The following is a 25,226-nucleotide window of genomic DNA, read 5'->3' as shown; positions in this document are numbered from 1 at the left end:
TTCTAGCAAGGGCGCGTGTGAGAGTGTGTGTGTGTGTGTGTGTGTGTGTGTGTGTAAAATAGGAGAACTGTAGTGCCATGGAAGTGTTAGTGCCCCCCCCCAAAAAAAACACAGCCAGGAGCCAATCTGAGGCAACTCACAGCAGGGTCTTTATTCTATTCAAGCTAGCTAGCCCCCCCCCCAACATCACACAGGACAGTCTTGATGGTGGTGGGGAGCCCCGAATATCTATTGGGACAAGGCATTATAGTACGCAGCTATTGAGTGAACAGATTTGAGAGGATGGTTTTCAGATGGCATACAATCTAAAGCCAGGACATAAGTCAGGTGTAGAATTATAAGTCTTTCAAGCTAGGAGAGATGATGACAGTGTTCTATTTTATTGACCAAAATGATGGGCTGGGTGTTAGGTCTGTCTCGTACTTCATAAAATACAACATGGTGATCGTTGTGCTCAATTTATATTTTGAGAGAAAAGTTTTTTTGTTTTGTTTTTGTTTTGTTTTGTTTTTAGTTAAACAAAAAGGGCAATATGTGGCAGGATTTACCCTGTCCAATCTATTTAAATATTAGTGAAGCAGGAGGCCTGTGATTGGACAGGGAAAAGGGAGGTGGAGCTAAGAGTTGCACAGACAGAGAGCCTCAGGAGAGAGGGGAAAAAAAAAAAAAAAACAAGAGGGAAGACAACGAACAGGATGATTCAGAACCAGCGTGGCTTTAAATAGCCACAGGCAGATATGTTATCATATAGATGTAGAATAATTGGGATAACTTGTCTAATCTAGGTGGGCAGCTTGTAACATTATTCAATTGGCCCTGAAATTATTGGGTGGGCATCTTGTGAACTGGTAATTTATTGATAAATAAGTCTGACTCTTTAATTATAAGCTTCTAAAGTTTTGTTTTACTGGGTTACTGGAATGTGGGCTGCCATCCATAGGGGATTTATGGCTGAGAAGGAACTAGTAGCTCCAGAGACAAGCAAATCAGAGCTGGGAATACCATGATGGGTCTCTGCAGGGATGGGGTGGTGTGGAGGAGGGGTCTAGCTAGAGACAGAGACTTCGAGTATCTCAACAGAACTTTACCCAGAGGGACAGAGCAACAACCCTTGCTCTCTAGCAAGGTGGCTTCTTTGTCTACCTGGGTGCCAGTCCTTGACAGAAGAAAGGACTCTTGTTGGCCATGGTTTCAGTATGTATGCCTGCCCTACCATGTCCTGTTCACTCAATGTAAATAGCCTGGGTTGGCTATGAGACTATAAGTAGTCTTTCAAGCCCATCAGAAACCTGAGAATAGCCAACATTCACTGAAAATATACAGGAAACCTAACACAGCTTCCAGAACTGAGACAAATTGTAGAAACAGCTGCCTACCTGTGCAGCTCCCGTAAGTCGGGAAGATTGGAGCATCGGTCTTCAGCCTTCTGGCCCAGGATCATCTGACAGACCTTAGAGAAACAGGAATACTAAGGACTAACCTACCCTGTCTCGGCAGAACCAAGCTGTCCTAACCTGTAATTGTGTCCTTTCGAGAACAGTACACGTCTGCAGGAGAGATGGGCAATTTTCTGCCCAGTGGTGTAGATGCCCAGCTGCTTCTTTGAATCCATGAATGGGAAGCCATTAGGAGCAGATTTGTCTCAACAACAAGTGAATAAGTAACAGTATGTGTCACAGTCTGTAGATTTCTGGTGTTTTTGAAAACCAGCTATTTATGTAATCTGGACTATTCTCCATAAACAACTCTCAGCTATTTCTAATTAAATATCTAGATAACACTCTAACAATAAACTCAGAGACATGAATTTGCTATTTGGCACATAACTTACCGGCTTAAACATTTCAGATCAGTATATATTAACAGCTGTAGAAGGACTGGGTCTAATCCCTGTACTTTTAAATTTTTTGCATCAATAAAAGAAATTTATATCAATAAAAGCCTTGATTTTGCATCAAAATAAATTCTGTACCAAAATAAGAAATTGTGAATTCAACTTAGTAACAATTATAAAAATTTCTACTAAAAGAGATTATGGCTATACAATTAATTCTAGATATTTCCTCCCTGTTCCAATTATGACCATTTCTAAATTCCCTAGAAAGACAACCTATAATAACCACCTCCAGCCCCAAAGCCCAGGGAACTGGGGCAACAACTCTTCATAACTTCTTCAAGCTGAATATGGGCATTGAGATATCTTTTCGGGGGTGGGGAGTGGAGGGTAGGGAAAATAGGGGAGTTGATTGGCCTTAAGAAGGCCACACCAATGATTGATTTAGTCTCTGATGTCTGTATCTTGACTGGGTCCAGATGAAAATCCAAGACATCAGGAGTTCAAGCAGGTCAGTTCAGCATATCTGATGATGAGACTCACCAAGCCTATATATTCTGCAACATACAAATCTCAAAAACAAAATTTTAGTATCAGCAAGATACATTTTTTGTTTGATTCTCTGGAATCTAGTACTCTGGGGGTCTCCCTTCATCATATCTGATCCATATAACTCTGGAAGGTGTATAGACACTAATCACCTTTTCTAAATATGCAAAGACAAAACCTTTCTCCCAAAATAGCATATCCTTAAGTCAGTAACCAGGAAAGCTTGTATCCTGCCCTCTCTTCCAGAGGAATAAGAAAACCACGAAACTCAAAATCACACCCATTTTGAAAGTTAAAACAATCCAAAACAAATAAAGTAAGCTAAAATACTGTATGTGTCTATTCTTAGGCCTTGTCTATTTTGTCAAGCAAGAATGTAACCCAAGATTTCCATGGAGCCCACATAGACAGAATTTGAGTATCCTGTGAGGTGTTATAAAGCAATATATCTTTCTTGTTATACCATCTATCTGTTTGGCTCTCTGCTGGAGCCACAGACATATTTTATTAATACCTGTTATAATATCTATCTGTTGATCTCTCTATCTGGAGCCACAGACAAAATTAATACCCATACATAGCAGGCAATTATTATCACCTCCTCTCTACATATCAGTGATTAATTTTCCCTATCCTAGTTCTGAACCACGGGCAAAATTCCCCACGTGATTCAGACAAAATCTGAATATAACTCTTTCCTAAAAGCAAGTAACCCCAATTTTATAAATTCACAATTCAATCCATATCTGCCCTATCCCCTGACTCAGAGTCACCTGCAACTCCCACAGCAGGGGACCTCAGAGCCTGCTTTGTTTCAGTTCCTGTGCTTGGGTTCACAGATTGGCCAGGATCATCCTTAGAAGCAAAAGAATTAAACCAGGAAACAGGAGAAGACAGCAAAGATGCCCAATACTTCTTAACAAGTATTCATTCAAATCAGACTGCATGCAAGCTAACACTTTAGTGTTTATCCAATCAGAATGAACCCATGACAACATTTTAGTGTTTATTCCATCAGAATGCACCAATGACAACATTTTAGTGTTATCTTGTAGAATCTTTTGGCTTGATGAGTCTGGGAGCCCAGGCACCAAGACTGTAAAGTTCCCCAGTGCTGAAAACTGTATTTATGGGAGTAATGCACAAATATAGAGGAGCCAAGGCTGATACAAAAATTAAGAAAGATCCAGAGCTGATACATAGAGATGGGGGAGCCAGGGCTAATACACAAAGACTGCTAACCTCCTAAGACATTTGGAAGTTTTCTTGAGAACCAAGAACCCTAAAATGACTGAGACCTCTCCCTGTGCCCAGGAAAACATGCTATATTCTAAGGAAGTCTGGGTTCTACATGTAAGAAACCAACCAGATACAATTCATCCATTTTCAAAAACCAGAGTTTCATCAACGGAGCAGGCTAGGACCATCGGGTTAATGATGACATAGTAAGAACGATGAGGTACATCATGTCCATGTCAACACACGGACAGTGACTGTCACCTGACATAGCACATTAACTCCTTGGCCCACTCCACCAGCTTCCTATTTTATTTCTTTTCTTCTCTAAATGGATATCCCTGTGTCTGTGAGTTTCCCATACCCCAGGTACAGCACTTCTATCAGCTCCTTCTGAACAGTCTGCAATGCCCTTCTCACCTCCCACCTCCAAACTCTTCCTCAGAAAAAAACATGTAAAAGGTGGCATCATGTGTTTGCTATTCTCCACATATGCAGTTTTCCCTTGTAGTGTGGCACGGTGTTTGGACTTCCATGTAATTACAAGGAAAGATGAAAAGATACTGTTCCAGAGACAGGCACCCCAACAGAGACAATGGAAACACACACACACTCACATCACCAACATCAAAATAACAGAAACTAACAATCACTGACCATTAATATCTCTCAACATCATGGACTCAATTCCCCAATAAAAGACACAGGCTAACAGGGTGGATGCAAAAACAGGAATCATCATTCTGTTGCATACAAGATACACACCTCAGTAATAAAGATAGACATTGCCTCAGAGTAAAGGGCTGGAAAAGTTTTCCAAGCAAATGGACCCAAGAAGCAAGCTGAAGTAGCTACTCTAATATCCTTTTTAAAAAATAGCCTTTCAACCAAAATTAATTAAAAGAGATTGGGAAGGACACTTAATTCTCATCAGAGAAAAAAAAAAACTACCAACATGATATCTCAATTCTGAGTTGTCTATGCCCCCCAACACAAGGGTGCCCACACTTTTAAAAGAAACATTGTTAAAGCTTAAATCACATATTGAAACCCACACATTAATAGTGGGAGTCTTCAGCACCCCACTCTTCTAACCAATTGACAGGTAACTCACAAAAACTAAATAGAGATATAATAAAAGTAACTAATATTATGAATCAAATGTACTCAAACATTTTGCCCAAATTCGGAAGAATATACCTTTTTCTTAGTACCTCATGGAACCTTCTCCAAAATTGAACATATAGTCGGTCACACATCAAAAATAGCACCCACCACAGTTCATCAATGTAATCCTATGTAAACAAACTAAAAGAAAAAAATCACATGATCATCTCATTAGATGCCGTAAAAGCCTCTGACAAACTCCGACACCCCTTCATGTTAAAAGTCTTGTAGAGATCAGGGCTACAAGACACACACACACAAACACAATGGAGACAATATACAGCAAGCCAATAGCCACCATCAAATTAAATGGAGAGGAACTTAAGGCATTTCCACTGAAATCAATGACTAGGATGTCCACTGTCTCCCTATCTCTTCAATATAGCCTTTGAAATCCTAGCTAGAGCAATAAGACAACTAGAGGAGATCAAGGGGATACAAGTCAGAAACAAAGAAGTCAACGGCGGGATTGTAAGGGTGGGACTGGGAAGAGAGGAGAGGTGAGAGGGGGCCATGATCAGGATGAATTTTAAAAATTAAAAAAAAAAGAAAGAAAAGTCAAGAAAAATATGTGTATAACAAACTCTAAAGATTACTCAGGGGAAAATGTTTGGAATGCACTTATCCACAATAGAGAAATTAACAATAATTGTTTTCTAATAAAAGTCACTTTTATTGTCTAAATAAATAAATAAATAAACAAACAAACAAACAAATACAGTATTTTCAGAATTGATCCCTAATGCTGCTGACAGGTCAGCCACAGCTCTCTTCCCTCTTACTCATGAACAAGACTATCCTAAGGCCACTTGAGACAGTGGAGACACTAGGTGAACGATGCCTGGCCCTTTCATAAAAACAGAGCAGAGATCCTGCTCCTGCTGGTTTCACACCATCCACCCACAACATGTCGTGAACGGAGTCACGACACTGATGCGTTGCTGGGTTACACTGATAACCCCATGTTGCCTGCTTAAGCGAGAATTTCCAAGCCTGGCGCTGGGGCTGAGGATAGGACCATTCTGGTCCAACCATGCTCACACATCCCACGAGCTGCTCCTAAGAACGCCCTCTATACCTGTTGCCAACTGCAGGTTTCCTTTCTTATCCCATCGTTCCCGCTCCTCTGCCTATTTCTGCGAGTCTCTGACCTCCCTGCTGGACGCAATCACTTCTCTTTGCTTCTATCCTAGCTCGGGGTAGATTTTTAAAAAAGAAACAGGTATCACATAGCTTATGGCAGATAGTCTTCGGCGCATGCCTCCACTGATAGGCTGGCTATACGATTTTGCAGAATGACTGTGATAAAACAAACGTGAACGTTTACAAGCTAGGTTCTTTCTACCATTATCTGTTTCGTAGGTCTTTCTGGTCTTTTCCAGCCAACAGAAATGCGGCGCAAGTCACATTTGTAATATGTAAAACTAACACACTTAACCTAACGTAGCTTCGATATTACGTTTTTAAAAATCAAGTCGTCTAAATGTGCAGTGCACACTTGTAGCCCATGTCTCTTCAGGTCTGAAGGCAATGCAGCAAGCAGCACTGCCCACTTCACTTCAGCACCATCTTGTTGGAGCCAACGTGAAGGAAGGCATCCTTAGAAGTCCGCTGTCCAGTCGGGTTTGGCAGTCTGTCTGTCAAGAGGGCTAGTCCTAGGGGAGGGTTCCAGCCCTCTTGTATCCCCACTCCAACTCCCACCCTACTGCCAGGCGGTGAGGGAGGTCGCAAGCGGTGGGTGGGGCCCCGGGAGCAGCAAAGCCCTTGGGCTGCGGCGACAGGAGTGTGGGTCCAGCGGTCCCCTCCGCCCGCGCCCGCCCCCGCCCGCACCACGGAGCCCCGGAAGCGGCGGGATTTCCTGTGCCCGCCCCGCGCCGGCCCTGTCGCCTGTCGCTTGCTGTGCGGGCCGCGGGCTCGGCTACGCCGGGCGGGAGGCAGCGCCAAGGGGCCGAGTCGCGGTGAGTGGGGCTGGGGTGCGGGCGGGCGTGGAGGAGGGCACCAGCCTGGCGGTGGAGACGGTGGCGTCGGTGTCGCATGCCTGGTCCCGCCGCTGTCACTTGCGTGGGCGTCCCCGCAGCACCTTTCTGGCACTTGGTATATCCCCTGCTCGCGGGAACCTGTTTTCTGGTCCCACTTAGCTAGCTCCAGAGTCTTCTGAAATCTGACACTCCCGGGGGTGCTGTGTCTGACTCAGAAGAAACCTTATTCTGCTGCGGGCTCGGGGCCCGAGGTGCCACACCCGCGATGGCAGGGTCACTGAGCCACTCTTCGTCCCTGTGCCCTTGGGCCACTCTTTGATACTAAGACCCTGTCTCTGTCGAAAAGAACTCGCTGGAAAAAAAAAAAAAAAAAAACTTCAGCAGGTGCCCTGCCTCCCAGATACATGCAGGCAACAGAAATGAAAACCCAAGAACCCAGGCTCCAGCGGACTTGGGACCATCCTGAAATAGGGGAAATGGAAGAAAGACAGGTTAATGCTGGAGCCCAGGTGCTGGCCCTGCCAGGAGCACCCTAAGAAATGCAGGCAGGTGACAGCATTCACATCATCCTTAGCTCTGGGTTCCCACTAACACTTCCACAGGTTCTCGGTCATCCAACTGGCCCAGTGCGCTCTGCAGAAAGGGAATCAGGCCAGGGTGCATCCCTGAGGCCCCAAAGCCATCTTTGAGCTTCAATGATGGAAGAGGAATTTGTTCTTTCTGTACATTGTAACTGGCCTGGGGTCTGCTGTAGCCTTCCCCAGCCTCCTGGGTTCCCGCAGATGTTACTGGATGATCCTGTGAGCCAAAATGGCCCCCTGAGATTCTGTATATGAGTACCCTGTTACTGTCTTCAGACACACACATTGGATTCCATTACAGATGGTTGTGAGCCACCATGTGGTTGCTGGGAATTGAACTCAGGTCCTGTGGAAGAGCGGTCAGTGATCTTAACCACTGAGCCATTTCTCCAGCCTGCCCCTGAAATTCTGACTTGTTCTAGGGAGATTATTGGTTGCTCTGTCTACACAGAAAGGGAATAAAAAATGACAGAAATGGATTGCCACGCAGGAAGTTGTTCCACGGTCGTTATCAAATGGGACCTGTCTTGTTCTAGGATTGTTGTGGACTCTAGAAAACAAACAGAAACAAATAAATACTAGCCTGAATCTTCCCTGTGATCAAAACCGTTTATTCTGTTTGATACATAGACATATTTACTGGTGGCCTGACTGGTCAACCATCTGTTGCTTTTCATGCCCAAACTATGTCTGTTGGTTTAGCTTTTCCAGTGGCTGGGTTTCCTGTCCCTTTCTTAACTCTAATTTCTTCCCATGAACAAACATTGGCTTCCCCATACCGTTCTTGAAGTTGGATATATTCTTTATAAGTTGCTGTGACCGGTGCCTGTCACACACTTCAGCCCACAAGGATGCTCATTCCCTCTCATGCTGTGCTAGTAACGCCACCTTCTGGGCTCCTCACTGACCTGCAGCTCCAGCCCCCTGTCGAGGCTGCATTGGGTGCTTACGGCTTGCTTTTGTAGCTGTCCAAGCCACTGGCCTTTCTGCTGGGTTTTATCAGTTCTCGTTTCCCACGTGAGTGTGACAGATCATGGGTCCCTTCACCGAGACTTTTCTTAAGGGAGGGCTATCTGGTTCAGCTTGAGAGAAGAGAGCAGGTACTCAAGACAGGCCACACCCCCTGGGTGGAACTTCTACATCAGTTGATGAAGATGTAATGTGAGGCATAGAATCTCCAGGTATGATAGCATCCATCTTTGTTGAGTGGATTCCTTCCTGTGTTTTCAACAAATTCGCTGCACCTTGAGTGACTGAAATACAATGCAAACCCTCTGGATCTTCAGGATTGGATTAATTGTATTTTAAAGTGAAGTTCTTGCAGTCCTGGGGGAAGGTCTGTTGATAGTGTGAGGCCTTCGAAATAACAGGGACTTGACTGTGTGGCACCCATCAGTTCCTGAGCTCCTCCGGGAAAGCTTGGCTCACACCAGGCTTTGTAAACTCATCTTCCATGGGGCTGGCTCCTCGAACCATTCTCTGTCCTTAGCCTCGAGAACTGTTCTCTGAAGCTTCCTTGGGCATATCACCCCCTTCCATAGATGAGTGCATCAATTCTTGACTTGTTCCAGGTCACCGTGTGTGCTTGCTGCAGACATGCTTTCAGAACAGGCTGTAGGCCTGGGCACAGGCTGGGAGCCGATGAATGCGCAGCTGGATGTGACAGAACCCCAGTTAGAAAGAGGAACCCGGGAAGAGGGCCTGTGGAGAACAGCACCAAGGCCGCTGGAGCACCTTCACTATGGTCTTGAAGACGAGCCACTGTCCCTTCAGGAGAAGGGTGAGAACACACGGGGGGTTGCAGCACTAGAAGTCTTCTAGCCTTTGCTCCAAAAGTGGCATTAAAAATTCCTAACCTGGCTAGGTACGGTTGCTCAAACTTGTAATCCCATTCCTTGGAGGATTGCCATGAGTTTCAGGCCAGCCTGGGCTACAGAGCATGGCCCTGTCTCAAACAACAATCGTTAATTTCTAATTGCCACCAACTGAAGAATGTACCAAATACCAGGTTCAATCTGTTTATCCTGGGCCCTGCTGTCCAGCAGACAATGAGGTTCTGCATCTTCCAAACTATGTGAAGAGGCTTCTACTGTTTCTCACACGGTCATTCCTCCAACAGGCAAGCGTGTCATTAATGGTATTGAATGTGGGAGACCCAGGATGTACTGGGAGACTCATTACTGTTGGAGACCATGGTCAATAACATATATTTCACATGATGATCATCAATCAGTACCATTCAAACTACAGCCAGTCTTAACTCAGTGTCCCTAGATCCTTACAGAACTGTTTGAGTGGAGGCCTCCACATCTCTATATATGTGTTTGAGTTTTACCACTGAGCACAGATTGAGAAGATAAATAGGTCCCAGTGCATCCTGGGAAAGATGGGTGGTTCATCTCTGATGGTTCCTCTCTCCCCTCACCAGCTCCTTCTGCTCCCTGGGTTCCTGCCGTTCCCCAAGAGGGGAACACTGGAGACTGGGAAATGGCAGCCGCACTTCTCGCAGCCGGATCCCAGGTGAGCTGTGCTCCCCCTGTGCTTTCCCAAGGCTGGTGTCATTGCCCTTCTACAGCTCGGGCATCATCCCACTGGCTTGTTAGTTCCCGTCAACACTAAAGTGTGCTTAGAACAGAATAGATTCTGTTTAAGGGATGTGTAATGTTTTCTGTTGGGTGACTGTGTTATCTATTGGATGAGAGTGGGGATTTCAGAATAACCAGTTGATTGATTCCTTTAGAAAGAAAATCTGAAATCCGGCATGGTGGTGCCTGCTTGTAATTCCAGTTTCTGGGGAGGCTGAGGTAGGAGTGTGGCTTGAGTCTAAGAATTCTGGGACAGTCTGGTGGCACAGTGAGACCTTATCTCAGAAAGAAAGAAAGAAAGAAAGAAAGAGAGAAAGAAAGAAAGAAAGAAAGAAAGAAAGAAAGAAAGAGAAGGAAAGAGAAGGAAAGGAGAGAAAGAAGGAAGGAAAGAAAGAAAGGGAAAAAGAAAGGAAGGAAGGAAGGAAGGAAAGAAAGAAAGAAAGAAAGAAAGAAAGAAAGAAAGAAAGAAAGAAAGAGAAAGAGGGAAAGAGAAATAAAGAAGGAAGGAAAGAAAGGGGAAGAAGGAAAGAGAAAGAAAGAAAGAAAGAAAGAAAGAAAGAAAGAAAGAAAGAAAGAAAGGAAGGAAGAAAGAAAGGAAGGAAGGATGGGAAAAGAAAAAAGAAAAGAAAAGAAGAAAAAGGAAAGAAAAAAGTCCTGGAAAAGGTAAGAAAAGAGGGGCCAAGGAATGCTCGGAAGAGAGAACATCAAGTAGACAGGGTGGTGTAGATTGTGGAACTTTTAGGAGAGAGAAGAAAAAACTATGTAAAGATCTGGAAAGAGAATGCAAGTGGAGAGAGTAGCCGTGGAAAGACACCAGCGTTGGCTGTGGTGACATTTCAGGACGCTTACTATGTGTAAGCCTCCCTGAGATTTATACATACTAAGTACCGTGAGAACAACTCAGTCACTCCATTCCATTGCGAGAACATTGGCGCCGGAGAAGACGGAGGCATTTGGATAACGCCGCTCATGCGATGTACTAGGGAGATGGGCGTGTTTTGTTTATATCATGTTGTGTTGACAGAGAAGGGAAGGTCAAGTGGAGGAAGGAGACTGTGGTACAGTCTACAAGAAAGACTAAGGCAGGTAAGAAGAGATGCAGGGCGCACCTGTAGTTAAGCCACGGACCTGTCGAGTCTGACTTCTCACGGTCTCGCTCAGGAACCTCCTCTAGTCACTTTCCCCATGTTCACTCCTTGACCTTGTCTCTTTTTCTCTTTAACAAAGCTATGGGCCTTGCCTCGTGCTTTGTTAACCTGCTAGGATTTTTTTTCCCCCTGGGGTCCTCTCTTGCCCTCTTTCCTCATCCACCTCAGTCCTTCATAGTGAGGTCATGTTTCCGGTCAGAGCAGCTGCTAACAGACACCGCCTGTCTTGTTTCAGGGCCTAGTAACTATCAAGGATGTGTCCTTGTGCTTCTCTCAGGAGGAGTGGCGGAGCCTGGACCCCTCTCAGACAGACTTTTACGGAGAATATGTCATGCAGGAAAACTGTGGGATCGTCGTCTCTCTGAGTAAGCAAGATCTTATGAACCCTGGAAGGGTGGAGCTGCCCACTTCTGGGTGTGGGAAATTGCCTGCTGAGGAGACTTTGGCAAGGGCAACAAAGAAAGATGTTGGTGCTAAGCCCAAAAGAGTTGAAGTGAGGGATCTCTTTGTAAATAATGCTAAATTGTGGAGTGGAAACTTAAGGCTCATCTTGGTTGGGAGTTTGAGGCTCCCTATACAGCCGAGAAAGGGCCACTGGAACATCCTGGAAACTGGAACATCACCCTGGGGAAGGTGAGGGTGCTACCAATCAGACTTAAGAGTGTTAAGGTAAAGTAGGAAGCAGAAAGGATGTGGCTGGGGGGTTTGAAGGAAGAGAACTGGCTCACTGGGAGAGAGCGTGTGGTTTTCTAGGAAAAGGAAGAAAGACTTAAGAGTCGTGACTGGAGGCTTGTGTCTGGGTTTTTGATCCTGTCATCCAAAGGAGGAATCTAGGAAGCAGTTTTGTCCATTAATACAGAATTATTGAACTAACCTGGTGTGTGTGTGTGTGTGTGTGTGTGTGTGTGTGTGTGTATCCTTTTCTCCTGGACAGGGTTTCCCATCCCCAAATTGGACATGCTTTCTCAGCAAGAGGGAGGAGAAGACCAATGGGCCCCTGACCCCCAGGATGTAGAAGGGAGGGACATCCTGAAGGTCACACATACAGGTAAGGACCTGGAAATTCTCTCAAGGGTGTCATCTTTATATGTCCCTAACCAAAAAGTTTTTGTTTTCTAAAAGCAAGTCTGGGTACAGAAGGTGTGGAAGGCAGGCTGTGCCGGTTTGACCTGTAGCCCATACCTGTGAGACCTTGTATCTAAGTTATTACAGCTAAATGTGTTATCACCTGGGAGCAGCAGACGAGTGTCAAAGGACACAACAGGCACTCGACGAGAGCTGACACTGGCAGTCAGCATCCAAGTCACCATAGAGATGGTGTCCAAATCTATCCAATGATGCTGACAGCTACCAGCGATGACTGTAGCTCACACCTCACTCTCGTTCTATGTGGAAGTGTGAAGATGACGTTTAGTAGTGACAAACAGTAGTAAATAGTGTTAAGTAAATAATGTTGGTAAATAGATATTAGGGAGAGCATTTATCACTTACTGAGTGCTTACCAAAAGCAGATATGATTATCTTAAGGAGTTCAGCCCTACCACACACACACACATACACACATACATACATACACACACACATACACACACACACATACATATACACACACATACACACACACATATACACACATACATATACACACACACACATTCACATACACACACCCCAACACACACACACATATACACACATACAATTTCACATACACACACCTCCCAACACACACACACATATATACACACATACACTTTCACATACACCCCAACACACACATACACACTCACATATACAAACACACACACCCCAACACACACACTCACACACAACCATACACATACATACACACATACATATACACACACATACACTTTCACATACACACACCCCCCAACACACACATACATATACATACATACATACACACACATACATACACACACACCCCAGCACACACACACTCACACATACATATACACACATACATATACACACACACTTTCACATACACACACACATATATATACACACATACACTTTCACATACACCCCAACACACACACACACACACTCACACATACATATACACACACACTTTCACATACACACACACACATATATATACACACATACACTTTCACATACACCCCAACACATATATATATATACACATACACTTTCACATACACCCCAACACACACATACACACTCACATATACAAACACACACCCCAACACACACACTCACACACAACCATACACATACATACACACATACATATACACACACATACACTTTCACATACACACACACCCCAACACACACATACATACACACACACCCCAGCACACACACACTCACACACACAGAGACAGAAGAAATGAAGACTGGAAGAAGTAAGGTGTCTCAGGTGAAAACTAGGCTTTGAACCTCTCTGCAGTTGCTATGCTCTGCTGGGCTTTCCTAGCCCCTCTGGGCTAACATTTGGTATCGGGCAATGTTCCCTGGGACTTGGGTGCTGGGATCCTATCTTTGGACTCGCCTTTTACAGAGCTGCATTCTTCCCTCCCCATAGGAGACAGAAGTGAACCCCAGGGTGATACTCCTGAGCTAGAGGTGGAACCTCCCAGAACATTATCCAGTGTGTCTGAAGATACTGTTCTCTGGAACCCAGGGCAGGGTCCAAGCTGGGAGTCCACGGCCAGGAACTCCACAGGAATGCTCCTAAGCCCACGTTTTCTTCAGGAGGACAGCTTCTCTCACCTTCTACGTAGCACAGACACAGACTCTCTCTTAAAACCACATACGTGCTCTCAATGTGGGAAACAGTTTGTGTGGGGCTCCCACCTTGCCCGACATCAGCAAACCCACACTGGAGAGAGGCCCTACAGCTGCCTCAAGTGTGAGAAAAGCTTTGGGCGAAGGCACCACCTGATCAGGCACCAGAAAACCCATCTGCATGACAAGCCAAGCAGGTGTTCTGAGTGTGGTAAGAGTTTCCGATGCAGCTCGCACCTGGCCAGCCACCAGAGGGTGCACGCAGACAAGTCCTGCAAGGGCCAAGACTTTGGAGAGAGTCCTGGGGCTCAGCGCGGGCCGCCAGTGTCCAAGTGCCATGTGTGCACGGAATGTGGGAAGAGCTTTGGCCGGAGGCACCACCTAGTGAGACACTGGCTGACCCACACTGGGGAGAAGCCCTTCCACTGCCCTCACTGTGAGAAGAGCTTTGGCCGCAAGCACCACCTGGACCGGCACATGCTGACCCACCAGGGACAGAGTCCTGGGAGCAGCTGGGACAGAAGGACATCTGCCTTTTGAAATCTGTCTCTTCGGTCATATCTGTCAGCTGGTGCTACCAGCAGCCACTGCCAGAGCTGCCTCTCTCCTGTACCCTGAGGGCCGGAGTTATTTCTCTCCGCTTCTGTGAGATGATGTTCGAAAACAGAGTTCTCTGGGCAAAATTGTGGGAAACGGTGCAAAGTATGTGTGAGGCTATTCATGCTGAACCTACTCTCAAGGGACCCAGCAGGGATGCCTGAGGTCCATTCCCATTGGTTGGAGTCGATGTGGTACCAGTTCCTAAATATTTACTCTACAGAGAGAAAGTGAAAGCGGCTGTTAGTGTATCAAGGGCTTTGAGAACCCCCCTCCCCCAGCCAATTTCTATCATGTAATGGTTCCTAAATTTGTTTGACTCCAAGATCTACTTCAAATCCCACAGAATGGGTGATTCCATGAAGTGCTGGGCTAAGATGAAAGGAAGAAACAGGAAAGAGATGGTGGCCAGGCATTTGGAGCCTGAGAGCAAGGGGCCAGACACTCTGGTGTGGCTCTGCATCTCCTCTCTTCCCCTGTGATCACACACCTCACTCCTCCCTCTGAAAAGTACAGAGTGAGCTTTCACTCCCAGTTCATAGCCCCTCATCCTGTAAAGACACACACGCACGCGTGCACGTGTGCACGCGCACACACACACACACACACACACATGCTCAACATGCACATACCACACACAACCACATGCATGCACATGCATACACACCACATATACACACATGCACACATGCTGCACACACGAGCGCACGCGCGCACACACACACACACACACAGCTGAGAGATCAGGTTACAGAGCTAAAGAATGAACTTTGTTACCCAAGTAATCGAGGCCCACACAGAAGGAAAAACTGATCCCCTGGACCAGAGCTCTCTCTTGTCTGTGTTTTTGTGTCTGTGTGTATATGTATGCAGGGTCTTTGAAGACAGCATGCTCAGTGCAAACTGTACAAGTTAGGTTTTCTAGGAACTGTGTTCTAGGGATAAGGGTAGTGGGGACCGTGTGAGTTTTGGTTTTGTTTAAATGTATTCTGAGTGGTACAGGGAGTCGTGGTGGAATGGTGTAACAATGGCTTGAGTTGTGTACAAAGTTTTCCTTGGTATTCCTGGGATGTAGACAGTTGTGGATTTGTATATCTAAGTCTGAATCCCTGGGAAAAAATCCTCCCCCCTTACAGAGACAGAAAGGGACAGTAACTTTTGGTTGTTGTTGACCTCGAGCAATGTGATGGTGTTTTGTGCTGCGTGGGGTTCTGTCTTATTTTGTTTTACGTGCTAAAAATATCAGGACAGGGGTCACAGCGCTGGGAGTTACTCTTCCCATGCTAGTTTGGCTTTCATCAAAGGGGAGAATGGTTGCTGAGCCTCTCATTCTCCCAGGAAAAAGAACTGGGGGAGAAAAGGCTGTTGCTTACCTTGGCGACCTGAGGATCATGAGCTTCCTGAAGGTGTTCCTCCTGCCTCTGGAAAGGGCTTCACACTGAAGGCAGTGCAGGGTTAGCGCCTGCACTGGGTTCGGACAGATGTTCCCACGCCTGTCAGTTCATGAGTTTTCATGGTTTTTCTTTTTGGTGACTGTGTTAATACACATCTTACAACTTAACCTCTATTTAAGAGAAGTTTGAAGTTAGGGAGGAAAAGAAGCAAAGAATGTAAAAGGGGGTTCTCAAGGCTCACGCATGGGCTGCTTTTTCTCCTTGAGATATTTATTTTTTGAACACTGTTAGAATTAGCCAGAGAAGAAGCAGGAGGAAGTGATTTTCAGTGATCTAGTTAATGAGTGTTCTGCTTGGGAAAAGCTGGGTGAATCAGAGAGAGCTCTTAGGCCCTTGGCTCGAGAGGAATGGAAACAGTTATTTTGCTGACTGGGCATTTTGGTTAAATTGAGCAGCCCAGCCTCCAACCTCTTTCTGCAGCTGTTCAGAATAGCCTCCTTTCTTGAGCTAGGATGCATTCTCTTGCTTGTGTTCCAATGAATCAAGAAAAAAAGGGGGGGGCAGCCTTGCAAGCAGGTCTTAGCCTCCTGGGTTTAGAATCGTTCTAGAATCAATGTGATGAGAATGAGAAAAATCTCCCACTTTAATACAAATATTTAAGATAAAGTCAGTTCTGTCAAAGCAAGCCCTCGGGAATCTGATGGAAAGCACAGTTTACTTTGCAGAAAAGTAGACATTTACAACTCACTCATTTGCATATGCATTACGTGGGCTCAGAGCCTGCCCTTGGCAGCTCCAAAGGAGAGGAACAGTAGTTAGTGGTGTCTCTCTCACATCTTTAATCCCAGCTTCGGGGAGGCAGAGAGAGATGATTTCTCTGTTCTGGATGAGCCAAGGCAATGTAATGAGATCCTGTCTGAAAAAAACAAAAAACAAAACAACAACAACAAAAACATAAGGAATTTATCCTGCCTGACCGGTTGTTGTGTAGATGACATTTGTGTCAAAAATTACAAGGCAAGATTCATCAAGTATTTTAAGGACTTAAATACCAGGAGGCACCAGGAGATGCGGACAGAGCCAGGCCTGCAATGGCTAAGGGGCTGCTTAGACTGACTTTGCTCTGTTCTTAGGGAACGTCAGCCTGCTCGCAGGTCAGCTCGCAAAGCTGGTTTTAAATGCTTGTGGGAGTCATGTTCCTACCTATCAGACGATACCTCTCAATAACAGTGTAACCTCCAGCCTTTTATCTACTTTAGTAATTGCGGGGATAGAAAGTGGAGCCCCCAAAGGGTAGGTGCGGTTACAGCACCCAACTGAAAGGCAGCAGAGAGTTTAAGGGCTTTTTTTGCAAAAGGAACGGTCCTTTGGCTCATTTCTGATGTAACGTTATCTTGTCTACCTCGGTCCAATACAACGCCTTTGGACAAATAATAAAATGAGCAACAGCCATTAAATGAGTGAATGGGTCTGATTCTTCACATAGGAAGTCAGCCTCAAATTTTCACCTCCTCAACTCTTGGGTCTCATGACCATACTCTCCAAGACCCTTACATTTTAAAAATTTTATGTGTATGAGTGTTTTGCCTGAGTGTGTGTATATGCAGCACATATGTGTGTCTGATGCTCTCGGAAGTCAGAAGTGGGCAGTGAATTTTTGTGAGCTGTTTTTATCTACCGTGTGGGTGCTGGGAATAGAATCCAGGTCCTCTGCAAGAGCAACAAGTGCTCTTAAAGGCAGAGCCATCTTTCTGGACCTAACCTGTCAGCCCCTTTAATTAAACATGTTAATGTTTTCTCTGGGTGAGCTATAAAACAGGGAAGTCCACCTGGAGGAGCCTCTGGGTTTCCCTTTGTGGCCTGTCTTCTGGAGAACCCTTATACAACACACTCTCCCAAAGGGTGCTGTTTTCTCAAGGCAAGCATTTTAAACCACAATGGAAGCATTCTTTCCCCTGCTAGAGAGGTGCTACGCTTTCAGGGGAGGTACAGGGGACATAGTTTGGGATAGAGCCTCTCCCTTTTCATCATACCTACAAGGAAACCACTGTTCCTTGGTTCCACCAAGGGCAGTATGGGCCCGGCTCCAGACCTAGCGGTTCTTCCTATCTCTCTTCAGGTGCTCACACTGGATGGATGGGTAGGACTGAGCTATGGAAAGTCCCCCTTACTTTGTGTGTTCAAATGTGGTCTTTGGAGCCCAACCACCACTTTTGGTTTGGTTTGGTTTTTTAAGATGCCCTCCAGAATTGAGAACCCACTGGTTGGAGATTCAGATGTCAACTGAGCAGTGATACTTCACCTACTGAATGGACCAGCACAGTCAGGGAGCTCGCCCTGGGTTCTGTCCCCTAGTTCCCTCAATCCCAAAGAACTAGTTAGTCACCAACTTTAGCCAAGCTCTGGTAATTGACTGGGACTGGGGATTTCAATATCTTATATTTTTACCCTGGGAAGAAAAATGGGGAGGGGAGGGGGAACAAAACAAAACAAAAAGCAAAAAAAACCGCTTAACTCTACACCTCAGACTCCGCCCCTCTTTTTTTCCGTCACACTTATGTCCACACCTCAGGCCCCGCCCTCGGGCTCCCTCCTCTAACTCAACTCCTCTCCCCACAGGCAGCACCTGCTTGCTTCCTTCTCACTTCTGTTGTTCCTTGAGTTTGTTTTGCCTGAGCAATCCCATCCCTTCCCAGGGGTATTTATTCCGCCCCATTTCTGTCCCTGCAAACCTAGTTTCTCTAAGTTTCTGGCTAATTCCACTCCACTCCCATCCCGTTGGGTCCCCCCCCCCCACCGCCTGCTGCCTATTGCTCCCTCCTTTTCTCTTTCCTTTCTCTCTCCATCTCTCTCCCTCTTGTCTCTACTGTATTCAAAATCTCACCCACGGTGCACCAACCCACAGTGCACTTCCCCGACCCACTGCTTGCCTGGTCCAGCTCTTTCCCTCCTTTCCGGGATGCTTTTCTTCCCTTTCAGAGGCATTTCTCGTCTTTTTTTTTTTTTTTTTTTTTTTTTTTTGGTGGGTGCGGGGGGGGGGTAATTTACCCTGTGTTTCCTGAGTCTCAAACTGTCTCAGTTTGCGGGAGGGGGCAAACATAAGGATGTGCGCTCATACACTCAAGCAGAAAGATGGATGAGGACTTAACACAGGGGCAACATATCCAAAGAAGAGAACTTAATGGCTGAGAAATTCATTCATTTCTCCAGATACTTTTTTTTTCTAACCACAGCAGAGTACGTGTTGAGGGGTGAAGCGAAGGGCTGAAGGGGAGGGTGGGTCTCAATCTGGACAGCCCCCAGTCGCCCCTCCAAAACAAGCCTCAGAAACAATCTCCACCCCCCTGGCTTCCCCCCCCCCGCCCGCCCTCTCCCCCACCACCTGGATCCTGCTCAGCTCCCAGTGCTGCTGGCTCAGTGACCGGCTCCATAGAGTGCTGTAGCATCAGGATAGGAGTGGGTTGGACCTTGGACTCCCTCAGTCTGGGACCACTCTGCAAGTACCCACTATGCCTTTGCGGGACAGAGTGGAGTGTGGGGCCCGAGGTGATGAAGACCCGCTCCAAATGATCTCTAGCCAAGTTCACAGAAACTGGATGTTTTCGGGAAGCTAAATGGAGCAGGCACAGGTGGGGTTAAGGCATGGAGGAAGCTGGCTTCAGGGTTGCTTTGAGTGGAGTGGGGCAGGGAATAGAGAGGCCATGGTTGACCCACTAATGTATTGTTTTGAGACCAAGCCTCAGGCTCGCAGACAGCCTGGCCGCATGAGTGTAGCAGGGGCTTTGGGACTCCATGCTATAGAGAGACCCCTCTAGACCCCTGCTTAAGGGGTGTGCCTCAGATTCCTGCGCACTGGTAAGAGCAAAATCACGAGTCACATTGACAACTTGGCTACATCTGGAATTAACTCTAAAATGCAAGTGGTTGGGAGTATCTCTAGCAGATTTTTTTTCTTAATCGGACCCACTTTTCATCAAGATGGCTTGAGGCAGGAAGATTCACCTTTAATCTGGGCCACACCTTCTGCTGGCAGCCTATATAGAGGACATGGAAGAAGACTCACCCTCTTTGCTTGCTTGCTCTCTCTCTCTGGCAAGTCATTCCTTCCTAAGTATTAGAGCCTCCTTCTTCAGGATTCTGGCTGAGACATCCAGCCTCATGGACTGAAAAATTACTGGATTCTTGGGACTTTCCATTGGTAGGCAGCCATTTTGGACACCTGTAAGCCACTCTAACAAATGTTGTGTCTGTGTCTGTGTCTGTGTGTGTGTGTGTGTTTATCTGTATGTGTGTATCTGTGTGTGTGTCTGTGTGTGTGTCTCTGTGTGTGTTAGTGTGTGTATCTGTATGTGTGTATCTGTGTGTGTGTGTGTGTGTCTCTGTGTGTGTGTCTTTGTATGTCTGTGTGTCCATGTGTGTGTCTGTATGTGTGTCTGTGTGTCCGTGTGTGTGTCTGTGTGTGTGTACATACACAGAGTGAGTTTCCTTCTTTCAGGTTTTAGAGTTAATACCAGATATAGTCAAGACACTAATAAATCTTGTGTGTGTATCTGTGTGTAATGTATACATATACATATACACACACACATTCTGTCAGTTTTAGATAACCTTCTAGATAAATTATAAAGGAAAATTCATCCAAATAACACTTGGCTTCTCAATAAAAACAAACCAGAAGAGAGCAATGTATTTACTCTAAGTTCTAAAAACACCACAAATGCCAACCCTGACTCCCTTACCCAGTGAAACTATCTGCCATAGTTGAAGCAAAACTGCAAGTCTCAAGCCTTACAGACCAATGACCCCAACTCCTTAGTCAAAAGACATTGCTTAGTTAAAGGGACTTGCAAGAAAAATCTGTCTTTCTCTCATCTATAAGAAAAACATCTTACTTTCAGAATAGACAATACTTTAAGGTGTACAGATGAAAATATTTTTTTCCAAGCAAACTAGACCAGAAAGCAAGTATGCATCTGTCATCACATCTGACAAACTAAACATCAAATTAAGATTAATCAGAAGAGATAACTAAGACCATTTCATCTTGCTCAAGGGAACAATTAACTAAAAAGATATTACAATTCAAAATTCTGGTACACCCAGTCTCATAAAAATCATACCAGTGGACTTCAAGATGCAAATTATCCTGGGCTCAGCAATAGTAGATGGTTTCAACAATACACAGCCCATCTGGTCAAATTAATAGATGATATAATTTACTTCAGAAATTGTTTTGATTAATACATCTGAGCCATAGACAGGATGATAGAAATCTCAATGTGTTACTAACGCTGATGTCTCTGTTGGCATGAGGGTAGAGAGCTGAGAGCTATCTAAGCAAACACAGAAGGGAGATAAGAAAAGATGGTATCACCTTAGTCACCTCTCAGACATCATCAGAATTAAATGACATCACCTATCAAATGAACCTCTGATTATATATATATATATATATATATATATATATATATATAATCAGAGCATATATATACATATATGTATATATATGTGTGTGTATACATGTATATATGTTTTACTTAGCAGCCAATGGACAATTCTCTAAAATAGACCACATACTAGGATGCAGAATAACTCAAATGGCTCAGTGTGTCTGATCTGACCACAATGCAATAAAGCTCAAAGTCATCACCAAATGAATCTCTAATAAATTACACAAAACTAAACAACATATTGAATGAATCCAAGAAAAAAAAAGAAAATGATAAAAATCAATTCCTGGAGGTAATGGAGAATGAACAGACAAAAACCTGTGTAAAACCATGGGGCTCACTAAAAACAGCCCAAAGAAGGAAAGTTATGTCTCTGAGTCAAGTCCCCACAGCTAGAAAATCAGAGCTCCATCCCAGTTTCTCCAGATTTACCCTAAGTCTGGCTACAATGTGCCAGCTCAAGCCCCCTTTCCCAGCCCACCTCCATCCCTCAGGATTAGGATTTTTTTGTATGAACCCAGAGTCCCTTTAGTTCTTCCAAGAAATCTGGGACACTATGAAAAGATGGTATCTACAAATAATAGGGCTCCAGGAAGAAGAAAAAATCCCAGTCAAAGGCACAGAAAATATTTTTAACGAAGTTATAGAAGAAAAGCACTCCATTCTAAAGCAAGAGGTACCTCAAGTCACAAGAGGAATACAGAACACCAACAGATGGGACCCGAAACTCCCAACTACACATCGTAATCAAAACATTAAAGAAAGGATATTAAACCTGCCAGGGAAGGACTCTATGTAACAGAGGGAGGCAGGCCCATTTGAATAGCACTGACTTTCCAATGGAGATCATGAACAATAGAAGGGCTAGGTTGGTATACTTAAAGCTCTGAGAAGCAAGAGATCCCAACCCAGTCTACCATACCTAGCAAAAAATATCAATCACACAGACAGAAAAACGTCTCATGATTAACAAAACAAAACAAAACACAAATTTAAGCAATTTCTGTACACCGATCAAGCTATACAGAAAGCACTAAATGGAAAACTCAAGTTTGCAGAGAACTACAGTCAAGAAGACATGAAGAATAAATAACCCTAGAACAGTTAGGGGGAAAAAAGACAACAAAATAACATGAATTAATAAGTACTGCTCATTAATAACTCTCAACATCAACAATCTCAATATCCTAATTATAAAAACATAGACCAATAGATTCAGTTAGAAAGCAGAATCCATCTCTCTGGTGTACCCTAGTATCAAGGAGAGATGTCACCCAGAATAAAAGGACAAAAATGGACATTCCAACCAAATGGAACCAAGAGGCGGGCAGGCATAGCTATTTTATAACTGACATGATAGACTTCAAACCAACACTAATCCGAAGAAATTGGGAGTGTCACTACAAGCTCATCAAAGGAATAAATCCTCCAAGAGGATATTGTGATTCTAAACACATATGCACCAAAACCAAGGGCACCCAAGTTTGCAAAAGAAACATTACTACAGATAACATCACATACAAATCACATATTGACTCTCATACAAGGATAGTGGCTGACTTTAGCACTCTACTCTCTCCAACAGACAGGCCACTCAGACAAAAGCTAAACACAGAAATGTTAGAGCTAAATGACATCTGAAGCTAAACAGACCCAAGAGACAACTATAGAACATTTTACACAAGCAAACACGAAAGAATGGGTTTTCTTCTTAGAAGCTCGCGGAACTTTCTCCAAAACTGACCACATATTAGGACACAAAGGAAATCTCAACATAGGAAAAGAGAGTTGAAATAACATCCTGCATTCTATCAGACCACTGTGAATTAAAGCAGGATTTCATCAACAACAAAACAACAGAAACAGATGGAAATATATACACTCATGGAAACCCTAAAGACAAAGAATGAGTCAAGATAGGGATCAAGATGGACGTTAAAAACATATGCACCAAAACCAATGAAGATGAAATGAATGAATAGAAATGAAAGCCAAACGCATCCAAATGGAACACGATGATGGCAAGTCCATAGCACCAAGTGCCTACGTCAAAAACTGGAGAGACCTCAAGCTAGCTACTTGTCAAGACATTTCAAAGCTCTAGAAGCACAAGAATAAATAACAACCAACAAGAGGAGACAGCAAGAAATAATCACTCATGGCTGAAATAAATGAATAGAAACAAACAAGCAAGGGATCAATAAAACAGAGGAGAAAATCAACAAGGTTGACACAGAGAGAGAATGAGACAGAGAGAGACAGAGAGAGACAGAGGGAGAGAGAGAGAGAGAGAGAGAGAGAGAGAGAGAGAGAGAGAGAGAGAGAGAATATTACTATCCCTGATTCCAAGTTAAACTACAGAGATATAGTAATAAAAACAGTATGGTCTTGGCACATGTCTTGGTGTTCCCATTGCTGTTAAGGGACACCATGACCAAGGCAACTCTTATAAGGACAACATTTAGTTGGGGCTGGCTTACAGGTTCAGAGGTTCAGTCCATTATCATCAAGGCAGGAAACATGGCAGCATCTGTGGCAAGCCGCTGCATTCCGCCATTGCAAGATGGCACGACCCGAAAGGGGGAAGGGAGAGAAAAAACAGCTTGCTAGGTGCATGCGCCATGCTCGGCGATGAGCCCGGCACAGAGATGCTAATGAGGCTTCTGAAGTAAGCACCCATCACAGGCAAACACGTTTCCCTTAGGGCTATATAAACCAGAGGGTTTTCGGGCTCGGGGTCCTTTCGCTTCAGCAAGCAACAAGAGAATAAAGAAGTTGTGGAAGAATCTCTGCATGTCGTAGTCCTTCTCTCCTGCAGGTGGGAGCGACGGGTGCGACAAGCATCCAGGTAGGTAAGGTGTTGGGGGAGCTGAGAGTTCTACATCTTGTTCTGAAGGCAAACAGGAGAAGACTGTCTTGCAAACAGCTAAGAGGTGGGTCTCTCAAAGACCCTCCCACAGTGACACACTTCCTCTTATAAGGCCACACCTCCCAATAGTGCCACTCCCTGTGGGCCAAGCATATTCAAACCACCGCAGCACATAAACAGACATATGGATCAATGGAATCGGACTGAGGACCCAGACATAAATTCACACACCTATGGACACCTGGTTTTCGATAAAGAAACCAGAAGTACTTATTACTAGAATACTCTGGGGAAAAAAGAATTTTCAACAGGGAGGCTGCATTGAAAAAGAATGCAAATAGGTTCACACATAAACGAAACTCCAAATGGACCAAAGACCTCAACATGGAACCATATACATTGAAGCCGATAGAAGAGAAAGTGGGGAACAGCCTTGAACTCATTGGCACCGGAAAAGACTTTCTGGACAGAACTGCACTAGTCCAGGGAAAGGCAAACTGAATCTAGTTTGATATTTTACCTTGCACCCATTAGAATGGTTAAGATCAATAAAACAAGCAAATGACATCATCATCCTACCACAGAGACACTTTCTCAGCCATGTTCACTGCTGCTCTATTCATAATAGCCAGAAACTGGAAACAACTTAGATGTCCTCCAAAAGAAAAACAGATAAAGAAAATGTAATGTTTTTACACAGCAAAGTATTACTCTATAATTAAAAAGAAAAGTAAATCAAGTAGTTGCTGGGAATTGAACTCAGGACCTTTAGAAGAGCAGTCAGTGCTCAAAGCCATCTCTCCAGCTTCTATTGCTGATGCCAAGAAGTACTTGCTGATAGGAGCCTGATATGGATGTCCCCTGAGAGGCTCTGCCAGCACCTGACTAATAGAGATACAGATACACACAACCAACCATCAAACTGAGCCCAGGGACCGCAATGGAAGAGCTAGGGGAGGGACTGAAGGAGCTGAAGGGAATTGCAACCCCATAGGAAGAACAACAATATTAACTAACTGGACCCCCTAGAGCTCTCAGGGACTAAAGCACCAACCA

At 44.7% G+C, this 25,226-nt stretch overlaps 1 protein-coding gene across 1 annotated transcript; it reads left to right on the top strand.

Moving 5' to 3' along the window:
- The first annotated feature begins 6,643 nt into the window (after positions 1-6,643).
- Positions 6,644-15,086, top strand: Znf641 (zinc finger protein 641). Its single transcript, XM_021217377.2, has 6 exons — positions 6,644-6,744; positions 8,918-9,126; positions 9,775-9,866; positions 11,315-11,444; positions 12,014-12,127; positions 13,658-15,086. Exons 2-6 carry the CDS (start codon positions 8,943-8,945, stop codon positions 14,398-14,400), a joined length of 1,263 nt encoding a protein of 420 aa, XP_021073036.1. The 5' UTR covers positions 6,644-6,744; positions 8,918-8,942; the 3' UTR covers positions 14,401-15,086.
- Positions 15,087-25,226: the final 10,140 nt, after the last annotated feature.

This window comes from Mus pahari, chromosome 17, assembly GCF_900095145.1.
Source record: "Mus pahari chromosome 17, PAHARI_EIJ_v1.1, whole genome shotgun sequence".
NCBI lineage: Eukaryota > Metazoa > Chordata > Mammalia > Rodentia > Muridae > Mus > Mus pahari.
Note: the sequence above shows the minus strand (reverse complement) of the source record. Positions and strands in the feature narration are given on the sequence as shown.

What these genes read in the sequence shown, in the direction of transcription:
- Znf641 (XM_021217377.2), top strand. Translation starts at nt 8,943, where the DNA reads ATGCTTTCAGAACAGGCTGTAGGCCTGGGCACAGGCTGGGAGCCGATG. An exon ending in ACTGTCCCTTCAGGAGAAGG is followed by an intron (nt 9,127 to 9,774) that starts GTGAGAACACAC and finishes TCCCCTCACCAG; the next exon opens with CTCCTTCTGCTCCCTGGGTT. An exon ending in TGGGATCGTCGTCTCTCTGA is followed by an intron (nt 11,445 to 12,013) that starts GTAAGCAAGATC and finishes TCTCCTGGACAG; the next exon opens with GGTTTCCCATCCCCAAATTG.